The sequence below is a fragment of the Theobroma cacao genome, chromosome 1 (assembly GCF_053813885.1).
Source record: "Theobroma cacao isolate CCN51 chromosome 1, ASM5381388v1, whole genome shotgun sequence".
Taxonomy (NCBI): Eukaryota; Viridiplantae; Streptophyta; class Magnoliopsida; order Malvales; family Malvaceae; genus Theobroma; species Theobroma cacao.
Window position 1 is genome coordinate 3,864,116 of NC_142639.1, and position 14,945 is coordinate 3,879,060.

General features: G+C 33.8%; 1 protein-coding gene across 1 annotated transcript; it reads right to left on the reverse strand.

The window, feature by feature from the left end:
- Window positions 1-13,148: 13,148 nt before the first annotated feature.
- Window positions 13,149-14,945, reverse strand: LOC18611348 (transcription factor RAX3-like). The gene is made up of 3 exons (XM_018116324.2): window positions 14,516-14,945; window positions 14,262-14,391; window positions 13,149-14,140 (listed from the first exon to the last, which is right to left on the reverse strand). The coding sequence occupies exons 1-3, from the start codon at window positions 14,649-14,651 to the stop codon at window positions 13,366-13,368; spliced, it is 1,041 nt and encodes a 346-aa protein (XP_017971813.2). The 5' UTR covers window positions 14,652-14,945; the 3' UTR covers window positions 13,149-13,365.

Here is a 14,945-nt window from a genome sequence, read left to right on the forward strand (position 1 = left end):
TTATTATACTAAATAATTTGTCAGTATAAATTCTACATCAATCTACATATAAACAAATGTCTCATTTACTTCTTTTCATTATCATATGTATAGTTTGTTTATAAATTTAATGTAATTACTCTATTAATTAAATTTTTAAAAAAATTACTCTATTAATTGCTTCCATCAGTAGTAATGACATGCATGTAGCTGCCTACGGGTGTATTTTTCCCGGCCTGGCCGGTTGAACACGATGACTTGATGATCATCAGCAAGCTGCCAACGTTTGCCGGTGTTCCATTAATTGTGGCCCGACCGACCTTGTCATCAGCACAGTATTTATGATGACTCTTAACGTTGTTTAAGCCGTATGAGAAGGGAATTCCCGAAATTCCAACTCAAGAAAGCTTTTGTGTCTTTTTTTTTTTTTTTTGTGTGGTGTGGGTCAGAGCCTAAAAGAGTCAAAAAGGCGTGTGTGTTGGTATTAGGGTTTCCCAAAACACATTCTTTGTTTTTATTATTTTTTTTAACTGTCTACTTTTTTTTCAAAGTCGTCTCGTCACCAACCACGCAAGCTTGGAAGAAGAGTGGCTTGCAAGAAATCTTAAAGGTGAAATTGCTTTGAACTTTCTAGAGTTTAATTTGTGCTTAGAAATGGTTTTTGACCGGTTGGGTTTACGCGGTTTTGCAGTACATAAAAATGACTGCTTTCATATTGTTAGTCAGGATTCAAGAAAGCAAGCATGTCAGTGAATAGCTAGGAAATTTTGTTGTCGAAGACTTGAGGAAAACATAAATTAAGAAAAAGTTATGGAGAAAAGTCTAGGCAGCTTTCTCTTCCATCTAAAAGCTTCCATGGTTTTAACTGTAGTTAGTAATTAAAGGGGATTGGCATTATCATTATTTGGATGACTTAAACTCAACAAACACTTACTACTTTTGAACGATACGTAAGCAACCTATTAAAAAATTTCGTCAATAAAAAGAATCCAAATAGAAAATATGATGGATTTGCTCAGTTTTATGTCAAAACAGACTCAATTCTAGTTCGATTATTAATAAAACAAAGCTTGATTCTAGTTCTATGATCTAATTATTCAAAAACAAAATTACTTATTTGAATGCATCAATATATTATATACACACACACAAACACTATTTTTTAGAATTTAATTCCATCAATATCTTTTATATAATTAACTTTAGATGCATGATTAGATCACAATTTAACCAACCAAATCATGTAAAGATCTTTTTATAGAATGATGCAATATATCTTCAAATTAATTTTTTTATATAATCGAGGGAAGAAAAATATAAACTCTACTCTTTATAAACGAGGAAATCATACACCAACCAATAAATCAAATACTCAAGCACATATCTTCAAATTTTTTGATACATATCTATAACGATTGTATCATTTACTCATTATTTCTCATTATTTAAGCTTAGGAGAATGCTACAACTTGCAGTTGCTAACCAATAGTATATCTTAAGTATTAATTGTAACATGAGTCCTTCATTAATATATATATATATATATATATAACTAAAATTGATACATTTTTGTTCACGGTCTTTTACATAATGATATTGAAAAGAAATAAATGAATAAATAAAATATTTAAATTCAACTTAGTGCAACAAACAAAATCCTATTCAATTAATGCTAGAGTGGTCCATATTTTGATTTATGAATTGCAAGAATGCGATTCTCAAGTGACATTAATTGTATGGTTAGAAAACGGCAACACTCTGAATAACTTTGCTTATTTAAAAATTTAAGAATTATGAATATTTATATATATTCATATGGCACATCCCTAAAAGGAAAAACATACGTATTATAGGAATTCAATTTAAGAATTTGGATGCATTATGCTTATCATTCCGTATTGTTCGTAGTGAAATAAATGCTAGCTAGTTGAGTAATGCGTTCACACTTTGGTTGATTAGCCATGTCTAGTTAAGTATTAGTAAGATATATTGAGTGCTTCTTTTTCTCGCAAGAGAATGAATATAGTGACTAATAAAGTGTCTATTGTACAAATTAATTCATAAATTATGCCTAATTTAAGTGACCGTCCACTGGTTTTAAGCACTGAAGTTTTGACATGTTTCCTAAGAACCAAACAGACATTATTAAAATTATCACTTAAATCAATAAGTAATGATATCGAACAAGGGTGTATTTTTATTATAAAAAAATTGTATATTTGATTACTATTTTTTTTTACATGAGACCACTCATTAACTCGGATACGAATTTGGATTTGGATTCTCAATACATAACTTTTAATTAATGCAAAAACGATGATGTCACACCATTGATTGTGATCAGTTAATTAATTAATGTGCATATTGACGACCCACAACTAGTTGAAAATGTACTTTTATCTATATATACAGTATTGGTGTTCATATTTTAAAAACAGAAATTGCATCTTCCCATGTCTAGTTAAGTGATAGCCTTTTAAATAAATTTCAAGTGGTTAGCCCTGATTTTATATATTTATTTATTAGACTAGGAACTCGTTAGAAAGAATGGAGAAATTCATTTGTATGTTGAAAATTTTTTAAAATTATAATTCAAAAATTCATAACATTATAATTTAAAAGAGTTCTCATTGTATAGATAAAAAAAAAATTAATGAATTTATATATACGTATCATTTCTATTTTATAACTTTAAATAAAAATATATATAACGGACGAAAAGGAAAATATAAAAATGATGGCATAAATTATAAAATGATAAGAATATATATATATATATATATTCAATATTATAATCAAGCAGCAGGAACACCAAACTAAGCTTTACACTCTCTCTCCTTTGGATTGAATCCGATATATTGGCCCGTTGCATGTGCCATGTGGGGAGAAATCTCTTATTCTGCCAACCTCTGTTGACGATCTCTAAACTAAATGATAAACCGAAACCATTATTTGTATTACGCGATCTTTTTTCAGTTACATAAAATCTATACAATATACATTTGTATTTATTTTTAAAAAAATCGGAGCAAAAAAAAGATTTATTCATAATTTAGTTTTAGTTTTATTAAATTTTGGGTCGTCCATGATATGCGGCAATACTGGTCGCAACTGTCCATGATCGTACATGTGATGAAGCAGTTTAGTAGCTCCCAATTCTCATAAATTAATGGATTCAGATTGAATAAAATAGAATGAAAATAATTTAAAGAAGAAAGTGGGAATTTCGGTCGATTTCACGTTCTTGTTTAATATTGAATGCATGTGCTATAGATGGCATTATATCTGGTTTTTCCTGCAAAAGTTGTGGTGCATTATATAAGACTCTGAGCCTCAGGACTTGAATTATTTTTTTTTTTTGGTTGAATGTCAACACGGTTTTAGTTAATTTAGTTTGTTCGACGCGTCTATGGTTCTGGGCTCAGCAGTTGAATTTTATAAAATTTTTCTAACAAAATTCAAAGGCAAAAGATAATTAAGGAGAGAATTTTCCCTGTGGAAATTAAACTGTTTAAGTGTCCTTTTGGCTGGGGAAAATGCAGGCAAGAAAGGTTAATAAAGCATTTTTTTAAGGGCCGGAAACAGCGAATTAATTGGCTTTTCATGTATTGAAAGAAAAAAAAACAAGAGACATGAAAACCATTGATTAAGAAAGCCTGGTCTCCACAACTTCTTAAACACCAACATCAAAATTAGACCATATAATCACCCCCCCCCCCCCCCCCCCCCCCTCTATAATGTCTAAGCATAACAAAGATTATAGGGACATTGACAAGAAAGAAAGAAAAGGGACATCATTTTATCCGAAACAGAAAAAACAAAAAATCCTGATCTGATTTAAGATTTTTCACTGCAAATTAGGAAGGACATGGGTTAGCAGGTAATGACCTGACATGACAAATTTGATTACGTGGGTATGGGAGTCATGTGGGTTTCACATGAGCCAAGGCAGAGCAGCACATGCAAGCAAGCCAAAGGGAACATAGAACCACCTGCACAACATTTAGAGTGCAAAAAATCGAAGAGAGAAGTTTTTATATATCTTTCAATTGGCACAGTGAAGGGAGCACGCAACCTGGTATGCACTCCCTCGGGTGCTGCTCAGCCTGATGGGTGCATGGGGGCCCAGGTGAACATGGCTCACTGCCCCCTCCCTAACCCACTTCCCATACCAGCGCCCCCCCACCACCCCACCCCCCGCCCCAAAAAACAAAAAGACCTTTGGGTATCCCGGAATTTGGGTCCCATTTGGAGAGGGGGCCTCCAGATGTGGATTGGTGTAATTGTTTGGGAATTCAATTTCGATTTTGCATGATTGAGCAATGAAAGGTTTTCTTCATATTGTTTTTGTCTTTATTTATGACCGTAATGGAAAAATATAGAAAGCATTTTTTGTTTATGAAAACGCGTTACCCGGGCATTACCTAAGTATATTATAGTATGCAAGTCTTAATTAATTACCTACGTGCAGATCCTTCATCCATAAACTACTATCTATGCTTGACAAAATAACTTGTAAATTTCCTTTGTAAATATAGAAAACTACAACTCAAAAAAGAAATATTTTTAAACTCCTCCATTTCTGTGTGAGGGTTGTGTTTTGCGTTGGTTAATTTTAATTAATTAAAGAAGGTTTGGTACTAAACTTCATCACTAATTTTTATTGTCTCTGGGGATTCTTGATAAGCCCAGTGAAAATCTTCATTCAAATTTGAGAATCCTATATAGAAAATATGATATGATTTTTTTTTTTTTGAAAAATAATATGTCATGTAAGGAATAATGATCTTAGTATATTATGCTAATTTAATTTTTAACCATTTCGAATATAAAAGACTTATTTCAGCCATAATGATTAACATTGAGCATGTATATCTTTCAAAAAGCAATGTATGATACGACATATATGAAAATTTTGCAAAAAGTTATATATAAATGGTAAAAATTAATAAAAAAAATTTCATGACTCGTGTGAGTAAGATTTAAGAATCACCACCAATATGCAATATACAAAAAAAAAAAGTTTAATTATGAACATCAATCTTTCAAGTTAACTATTTGAAAAATTAAGTAGTAGTAATCTTAATTACCTATTTGAAATGACTGCATTATGAAACATAATCATAATTTTCAAAGAATCAAATACTATATATAATACACTCTAGCAACATTTACTATATTTAACCAATAAAATTATGCTACACACATCATATTTTAGTGCAAAACTCTCAATTTTTTTTACTATATTTGCTTCAACATTTTAAAAGATATACCACTAAGAATTCATACTAGCATTTGTGAATATAGAACACCTTAAGTACACTATATATAATAAACTGACCTAGCTGGCATTGTTGCAAGTTGCAGTGCATGTGATTCATATCCTTATGGGGGCTTTTGGGTTTTCCTTCCATATCTTATATATGATACTAATATCGGTGGAAGGCAAAGATTTAACAATTTTCTCTTTGAAGTCAACAAAATTTTCTTTTTCCAACCCAAACGTCCGCAGCATGGAAGAAAAGAGATGATGCCTTTCTTACACACGAGCGCTTTGTCTGGAAAAAGTATGTTGTCATGTTTGGTTGTGAATGAACAACCACGAACCTTTTTCAAAAGTTGGGTCTTGTTGCTCAAGATCCTGCCTTGATTTTAACAAACATCTGCACTCCTAATTCAAGACATGCATATGACTGTCAGAGTTTGCAACAATAATATTCATACTATATATTCCACAGCTTAAATATTCTGTTTTCTGTATGTGTTCAGAAACAAAGTCAAGGCAGAATGGAGAAATATTTTTCTTTGTTAAGGGGAAGAGAACATTTACGTGATGCTATTATATATATTAATAGTCTTCAATCAAATTAATATCTGTTGGGGTCATCGTAAGCACAACAGGTAAAGTTCATTGAGCCAATTTGGCTAATTGTAATTTGCATGGGATTCTTTCCAGGAAACTTCAGCTAGCTCGGCACGACCAGAAAGGTGTCCGATCCCAATTGCTTTCTATGCATTTTCAGGGGATCTGCTGATTGAGTGAAATATCCCTTTTGAAACTTGCATTCCTTTCTCCCAACATTTAGCTCTCTTTTTTGCATCCAAAAGTGGAGAGATATCCCTAATATCCCGCGTAGTCATCATGGTTTTTGGCCTAAACTTTTGTTCTTACTCGATTGCTTTATGAAAATTTGCAGCCGACCCTAGAAAAGTAACTTCTTTGCAATGTGAGGTTTTTGGCAAATCATAGGAGTCCTTACCCCACATTCTAATCAATATCACGAATATGAAAAAGCAGAGGTTTAGGAATGCATTCATGAGATGATATTGGATATTGTTCTGCTTAATTAACAACTTGATCTTGGCCCCTACCTACCTACAGCATAACGATCCACCATTAATCATCCTTACAAGCTTTAATTTGAATATGATTGAAAAGGAGTGTTGAGTAAAAGTTAATCACATTTTGAAAGAATTAGTAGGTTAATCCTTTTCATAGTAAATTTATTGCTGCTACTCGCAGTTGTGTATGCCGAATACCCCCTTCAGGGTGAACATCTCCCCCTCTTGCCATCCATGGAATTGAAATAGTTACTTGTACAAAAACTGAAAAGGATTAACTTTGTTATGAGTTCTATATAGCATCTAAGTTTTGTGACTGTGTTGAGGTTATGACAAGGCTCATATCCATTAATCTTATGTTTTACTTAGTAGTACAAAATAATCTCATTCTTGTTCAAGAATTAATCAGGTTCCAGTTTTTGGGTATAAGATGGCATTGGCGGTCGGTTAAAGTCCACACAAAAGCTGCAATTTTCCTATCCCCTTCTAGCCATCATTATGGTTTTTTGCTGTGGTTAGTTGGCACACATCCACCGTGAAACACATTGCGGTACTCGTATCAAATTAACGAGGATAATCTTTGTCCAATATAAGACCATATTAGCAGAGTAGGCTTTGGTTCCAATTTTCAACTTTCAACCAGTTAGTTGGTTGGGCCTTGGTGATGGCTGGCATGAGAACTGGGGCCGAAAACTTGTTGATAGAGCTTCATTGATAGTCCTATAAATGTCAGCATGCACCCCCAGGCCTCAAATATCTGCTGAGGTTTGAATTTGAGACTCTTATGGTGCTTCGCCAAGGGCCACAGCTATTGGTTTGATGGGCGAGGAATTGCGCCAAGCCTGGAAGCCCAGCTCAATTCTTGATAGTTTCGGGCCATATCTTTTACTCCAATAATATGGATCCCACATGTAAAAATAAGTAATAACTTGAAAACAAAAACTGCCTTACTAATGCCCCACCTGGAATTGTTGGGTCCCAAATGATTAGAATGCAGCTTGTGATTTGGGTCAGAGAGCCTTTCTAGGCCTGCTATGAAAATCTCAGTCAGGCTTTTATGCGAGGTACCACAATTGCTTTTCAACAAGTAGTCGTCCTCTCCTTTATCATGTTGTGGGCTTGTAGCTTAGCTTAAGCTACAGTAAAAAATGATCTGTTGAATCCCAAAAGAAGACCAGTTTACGGGATTTGAAGCATTTGTTTTTGTTCTTTCAGTTTCTTTTGTTATCATGTTCCTGGATATTTCCTTTCTTTTTTATCTCTGGGGACAAACAACGAGGCTCTACAATCTACCCTAAGATAACTTCAAGGCAAAACGACATTTGGAAGCGTAAATTGTGACACAAACACCCATGACATGCCCACTCACGTCTCATTTTGCCAACTGATTTTTGGCTTTGCTTTGCTCTTTCAGGACATTATCTCTTACCCCTTAGCCAATTAACAACAAATATCTAAACGTGACTCTTATCTCTAGGCCTCTATATATATATTCACCCTTTGTAATGGTATATTCATCCAGAAACTGCCAAATTGAACAGAAACTTAAGTATTCTTATTCCATCAACTGTCACTATTTTTTTTTCAATGCCGTATACATTACAAAAATGAGCCAACTTCTTCTTCATGGAAAAAGAATAAACAGAGACATCCATTTTCACAAGGAAACAATCAAATTCTTTAATCTAATAAAAACAAGTTTCCTAACTTTGACGATCAGAACAATTGAGAATTTTAAAAAATATTTAATAATATTATTCTCGTGTTAGTGAGTGTCCATATCACTACATATATAAAAGCTAGCAGATAAGTGGGATTTGATTAATTTATTAGATTTTAATCCAAGTTAAAAACAAAAAGCATAAAAGAATGTCGTCGGGAGGCTTTTGTCGCGGTTTGGGTGACCTTTGAGCCTTCAATCAAGGTTTCATTTAGAGTTTGATTATGATAGAAAAAGATATATTATATATTATGGTCATGGGATTGACAGGATTAATGTGCCCTTCATCATTTTACTTAAAATTTTGGAAACTTTGGTTGTATCCTTGGAGATTGTTTCTGTTTTGCTTCTTCTTCTAAAAGATTATTCCTCTCGCTTTACCAAATTTATTTTGTGACTCGTAAGCTTTGGCACTTACCCACTTTCTCCATACACCAGCCTGCAGCCTATGTATGCTCATCACAGAGGAATTTGTGAAGGTTAAACAAGATTTGAGAACTAAACAAGGGGAAAATGTATGACAACCGATTGCTAATTAAGATATATATTATTAGGGCTATTACTAGTATTTTCTATCATTGAAGAACATTTTTAATTTCAAATTTAGCTGCTCCCCACTAGATTGATATGGACATTAGTGACTCTAGATTATCTAAAAGTTCTTTTTCAAGATTAAATTGTGATTCATGTGGAAAAGCTTTTTGATGTGACTACAAGATCAAGATGGGGGGGCTTGGCCTCTGATCAAACCCTCAAATTTTCCTTTTGTTGATTTTCGAAAAGGTATAAATATAGACCCCTATATTCTCCCAACTTGTACTCATTCGACTATTTATCAAAGACTCAAATCTTACTTACATTAGCTCACACTAACCCTCGTATGATCCTCTGCCATGCCTCCAGGGGAATCAGAGACAGATTTTTATATATATTTCTGAAATTTCATGTTAGGTTAAAGAGATAACTAGGGAAAACAAACAAAAACTTACTCATTTTGTAATAAGAACAATTAATTATATAAAAAAAAGTTCGGAAAAGTTTGATTCTCTAGCAAAAACTTGGTGCCCCTGATTGTTGAAGGTTAGTGAACGTTTGACACTTGACAGTTGAAATAGATTAAATTTGAAACCATTTGACAATAAGTTTTGAGACGGCTAGTGCCTTGTATGCAGTCCATGTATATGTTCTCATTCATTTGATGTCATTGCTTACATATAATATAAACACCATCATTTAATAACACAAACTTTTTGAATTAGAAATAATTAAGTTCACCTCAGTCAAAAGGGCCTAACAATTAATGGAGCTTCCTCGAAATTTCTTACTTACTTTCTCTGGTTTTGGAGTTATTCCGTGTATATTTCCTTAGTTTATAAAATACATATTCAATTCATAATGCATACAAGAAACCATGATTATACTAAAAACCGATGTTGGGAAATAATGGGGATGAGAATTCTGGCTGTCCATTTCAATACGTGACTAAGAGCTAAAGATATACAAGAATATATTTAATATGCATTCATGGATTACCATATATAATCTATTCTCTCTTGTTTTATATGGCTGCATACTTTCATAGAATTTGTTCTCTGGCTGTTGTTGTAAATTTTTGGAGCATTTACATATCGGTGGCTTTAGCATTTTTTTTTTATTTGCCCATATATAGCAAGCTAAACTTTTCCAAAAAGCAAATGTGAACCATTTTATACACTTCGAATGCAATGACCACATAACAAATTTTATATTTTATCATATATCTATATACAATCAAACTAATGAGATAATTGAAAAGTTAACGTGTAACAAGTTTACTTATTAATTGTCAAAATTCATTTGTTTTGATTAATTAAGTTGTAATGGAAACAAAGGGCCTGATCATCCTCTCTTTTTTTTTTTTTAAATGTACTTGGTAGGTTAGAACTAGTAACTTTTCGCAGAGATTAAATTCAGCTGATTATATATATATATATATTTATGTAGGAATAATGTATATAATTCTTTTTCGTTTTACAAATCTCATCATTTGTCGGTAAACTATCTTAATTATAATTAAATATGTACAAATATCAATGCTTTGATGGAAAAATGAGGTTTTGATGGAAACAACTCAACGTGTTGACGTATATAGCAAGCAAGCGACATTTTAACTTTAAAAACAAAAAAGCTTCTAATGGTTTTGCACTGAATGATTGATTTGAGACTCGGCCTTCGCAAATAGACCTCAAGATTTCTACATATGTGGACAAAATTAACTAACAGTTTCTTCTAATTTTGTCAACCATTTTTAATTTAAAACAGAAAAGTTACAATATCATGGCCTACCAACAAATCAAGATGGAAAGTCAAGATAAAGTTATACCAAACAATTTCATCCAATTTGCAACCGCTACGTGTAAAATCAATTATCAATCGATTGAGTCGGTACGGTTTGACCTCAAAGTAAGCTCATAGTCTTGATAAAGATTTGATTGATGTTTGCATGATTTTAGTTTGTGGACAATGAACAATTCAAATAAATGCCTGGTTTTTTGTGGAAATGGAGATACTGGGTTAAGGGTGGTCTTGGCTTTGTTGCGTATTTCATGACCAACTTCTAGAGACATTGAAAATTTGGTCGGATGATTCTGAATTGTGCTTTTTGGAGTTTTTCTTGATTATGTTAGGAAGCAATGTAAAATGGATATATTGGTTAATTTGATTTAAATAAAGAGGAGGAGTTGTGTTGTTTTGTAAATGAAAATTAAGTAATGAAATCAATACTTATATTTTTAAAAAGGTTACAATTAGATACCTTTCGTTAAGGCAAGACAGATTTTGCATCAAATACCAAATGAAGGACATGATGAGGCAAGTTATTCTCAAAATTTCATATTTGATGAAAAGCAGGTTAATTTGCACTCGGAGCGAAATTTTCATTACATCATGGTTTAGATGCCACACTGACTTTACGGGATCAATGCTGATGAAACCAAAATCACAAGTTGTCAAAAACTAGGTAGAGTTTTTGTTGAATGAGTAAACAGCAACCAGAAAAAGAAACATAGAAAAATGCATGAAGGTTATAAGAATCGGTCTGTGTCATGCATTCAATAAAGATATTGTGAGCCAGAATAAATAAGTTAATTATGGGAAGGACCTGTGAAAAGATTACTGGTATGATTATGAGAATTTTTTCTGCTTTTTTTTTTCCCCATGTCCTTCTTTTTATGGCTAAAACATTTAATTTGAAAGTGATGCATGATTGACTTAGCAAATACCTATATCTTGAATACTGCCAAGACAACAAAGAACGTCCAGGTCAATTTTGTTTAGCCCTAGTGCTGCAGCCTTTATCTCCTTTTGACTTTAAGAGCATACATATCTGTGGTTTCCATTTTTGTTTCTTTTTCCCTACCATTAATCCTCTCTCCTCCTAGATATCTCCCATGTTTAAAAATGAAAATCTGCTAGCTAACTATCACAATTAACTTGCTTAATTTACTACATGTATCATCAAACTAAACTATTATTAGTTGCCTTTTTTGTTTTCTGCCTTTGATATTATGATGTTATCTTGGCGTCAAAATTTCTCCACCCTTATTGGGCAATTCATTTCATGCCAACAGTAAGCTTGTTTTGACAGAAACAAAAAAAAAGAAAACAAAAATCCCATTGTAGTTTTCCTTTTCTTTTCCTCTGTCTCTTTCTCTTGGTGAGTGAATAATGATGGATCGCCATTAAAAACTATTGAAAGAAAGTGCGTATGCATGCTTTAGCTCCATAGAGTATGCGATATATATATATATATATATTATATTAGTAAGATAAAACATTGATTATTGCACGAAAAAGATTCAGCTTTAGATTTTGGTCCCAACACAAAAGGAAGTAATGCAACCAATTGCTATTTTTCACTAAGGTCAAAAAACAGAAATCAAGTGATGCAACATGAAAAATAGTTACTATATTCAGTAGGGGGAAAGCTAGAGATATATTTAATGAAAGTCCTCCATGAGCATCGTGGGCGGCATCTCTCTATGCTACGTACATAATCTGCCTAGCGAATGCGAACAGGGACATGTTTCAAATGTTGATACTGCTTTAACTTAGTGGGGCAAACTGTTTTGGAAATAAATAATCGTTTTAGATACATCAGTGAGGAGAGCATTAGCTGAACCCTGTGAGTATCGTTTTTGTTTAGAATAATAATGCGCATGATTGTTTTTCCATTTTAATTCTTTCTTTATTAAATTCATGCCATAAATCAAGGAGTGGAGGAACTCATGGGATTGCCTTAAAAATGGAAACAATATATCTAAATATAATTCGTAGTACTAAATCTTGAAGCTATCGGGTGAAAAAGACTCTTCCCATACTTAATTTATGGCTCCTGAGGCAACCAACCACAAGGCTATAAATCTCTTTAAATCAAGCAAAGGAAACGAGTATAAATCTCATAAAACAAAGTCTTAGAAAAACCAGGGAATAATCCAAGAGTAAAGGCAGTTTATATTGAGATAGACAACAGATATTATGTTATTATCAAGCAGATAATTGATCGACCCACCAGGCACAGATAAATAGTAGAGAAAGTACCGGATAACTTGATCAAGTTCGCCTTATTTCTAGTTGGAAGAAACTACATGACATAAACTGATAGCATGTGCGTTCAATTCAAAGCTCTCAATGTTTTAATTGCAGATAACAATAAAAGAATGCAGCCACAGCCAGATACCCAGTTTGCTAGAGCCTAGGAAGTTGTGGCCAAAACGTCAAAGCAACTTTACAACTTTATTACAGCCTTTTTCATGGACGCCTAGGAGGGGCTTTATGGCAGATGCAATTCAATCCCATGTGTTACTAAGGAAAAAGAGGTGTACTTTTTTGCATTGTAATTAAGAAATATACCATAAAGTTTCCTCCTCAGACAGTGCTCATCCAGGAGACCAGAGTAATTTAATAGAAGCATATCGAAGTTCCAAATATGACTGCTCTCAAAGTGCAAAGTAGTTTGGACTCAACTGTATCTGATTACTGTCATTTTAAGAACTTCAAGGATTTAGGATTGCATATACAGCATCATTAAACAAAGCAATCAAGTCTAGAAGTTAAAAGCTACAGAGAATTCAGAAGAGAAAGGCTGCTTATATAGATGAATCAAAGTGGCTTGATTAATAAACTTTTGAGAAGGGAAAAAAAAAAACGGAAATGGCAATTGTAAAAGTCGAATTACAAAACAAAACAATCTCTGCATGAATTCATTGGGAGATTTTCTGAAATTCTCTGACACCCAAATTAATTCCCTAATTGGTACAAATTTACACCACCCATGTACAGTGCTGTTATTGTGGCCCGAAGTAGCTTGACTCATCGAAGGTAGAAACTTGAGGCATGCTTTGTTGGCAAGCTTCAAATCCAGAGACAATTTGGGGATAGCCTAGTGAATTTATATCCCCCCAGCTGCTACTTTCTACGGAACTAGTCCCAGTACTGCTTCCATCGACCATGTTATCGGTTCCACAGAAACCCTCCAAGCTGTAGATCAGCTCACTTAGCTCAGCTGGGAAACCATCAAGCCCTTGAAACATATTGTTAGGACCAGCAGCAGCCTCGTTGACATTAAAGTGGGTACTGTTGATCACTTGAGAAGTACAAGTACTGTTTATGGGACTAATTGAAGATGGAGATGAAATCATGTTCATGGTGTTTTCATATAGCTGATCTTGAGCAAAGGAAACATCCAGAGGGTATCGAAGATTCATGGGATTGGTGGAGGCGCTTGATTGTGGATAATCATCGGAGAACCTTCCTCCTAGTTTGACAAGCAAATTCCTGATGGATTCTTGGTCCTTGAACTGAGGATCTTGGTTTGTGCTTGTTAGAGGCATGACTGCTGGTAACTGTGGCCAGTATGAAGCTTGGTTCACCATTCCAGGAATCATATAATCCTCACTCTCTCTCTTCATCTCTTGCTTAAGGGTGAGGCAGCTAGCTGCTCTCCGAGCTTGTTGCTCTTTTCGCTGTTTGCCCAGGAGCTTCTTTTTAAGCCTTGTGTTCCAATAGTTCTTAATATCATTGTCAGTCCTCCCAGGCAGTTGTGCTGCAATTATAGACCATCTGTGCATTCAAAAGAAACATATAAATATGAGTTTGAATTCTGTCTATTATTGATAATTACTAGAGCTTAAATAAGAATAAAAGATCCTAAATATATATACTCCACGAGAATATGACTTACCTGCTTCCAATGCTTATAAAAAGGCTGCAGATTATGTTATCCTCTTCTTCTGAGAACCCTCCATGCTTAATGTTGGGTCGGAGATAATTCAACCATCTAAGACGACAGCTCTTGCCACATCTCTTAAGCCCTGAAAACAGTATTGTTCAAGAGGTAAAGTTAGAGTAATCTAGCTTAACCAAAAGAAAATTGAATATAGTGATATCTAAGAAGTGGGAAAGTTAAATTCATCTGTAGCTCGCTAGGTTGCTAACCTATCTTCTGAGGCAAGGCAATCCAGTTGCCACCAGTGCCGTTTGCCTCTATATAAGCCTTAAGCTTGGCATCTTCCTCCGGCGACCATGGGCCTTTCTTCACGTTAGCTTTATCACAGCAAGGAGCTCTCCCCATGCTTTTTAATGCGTGAGTTTGTTTGCTTGAGTTGAGAGAGTTGAAAGTTAGCTGCTCTCTAGTTTCCTGTCACTTGACAACAATGAAAGTGTGGTAATATTGTTATATATACACACACACACACAAAAAAGGAAGAGAGGGAGACTATAATGGCTAGAGGAAGACAGACAAGGAACCTCTCCCCCAGGATTCAAAAAGGGAATGAGAAAAAAAAAAAAAAAAAGATGCGACTTTAGGTATAAAATATTGCAGAAATTGAAAGTGCCAGAACAGGAGACCAGGATTTTTCTTATT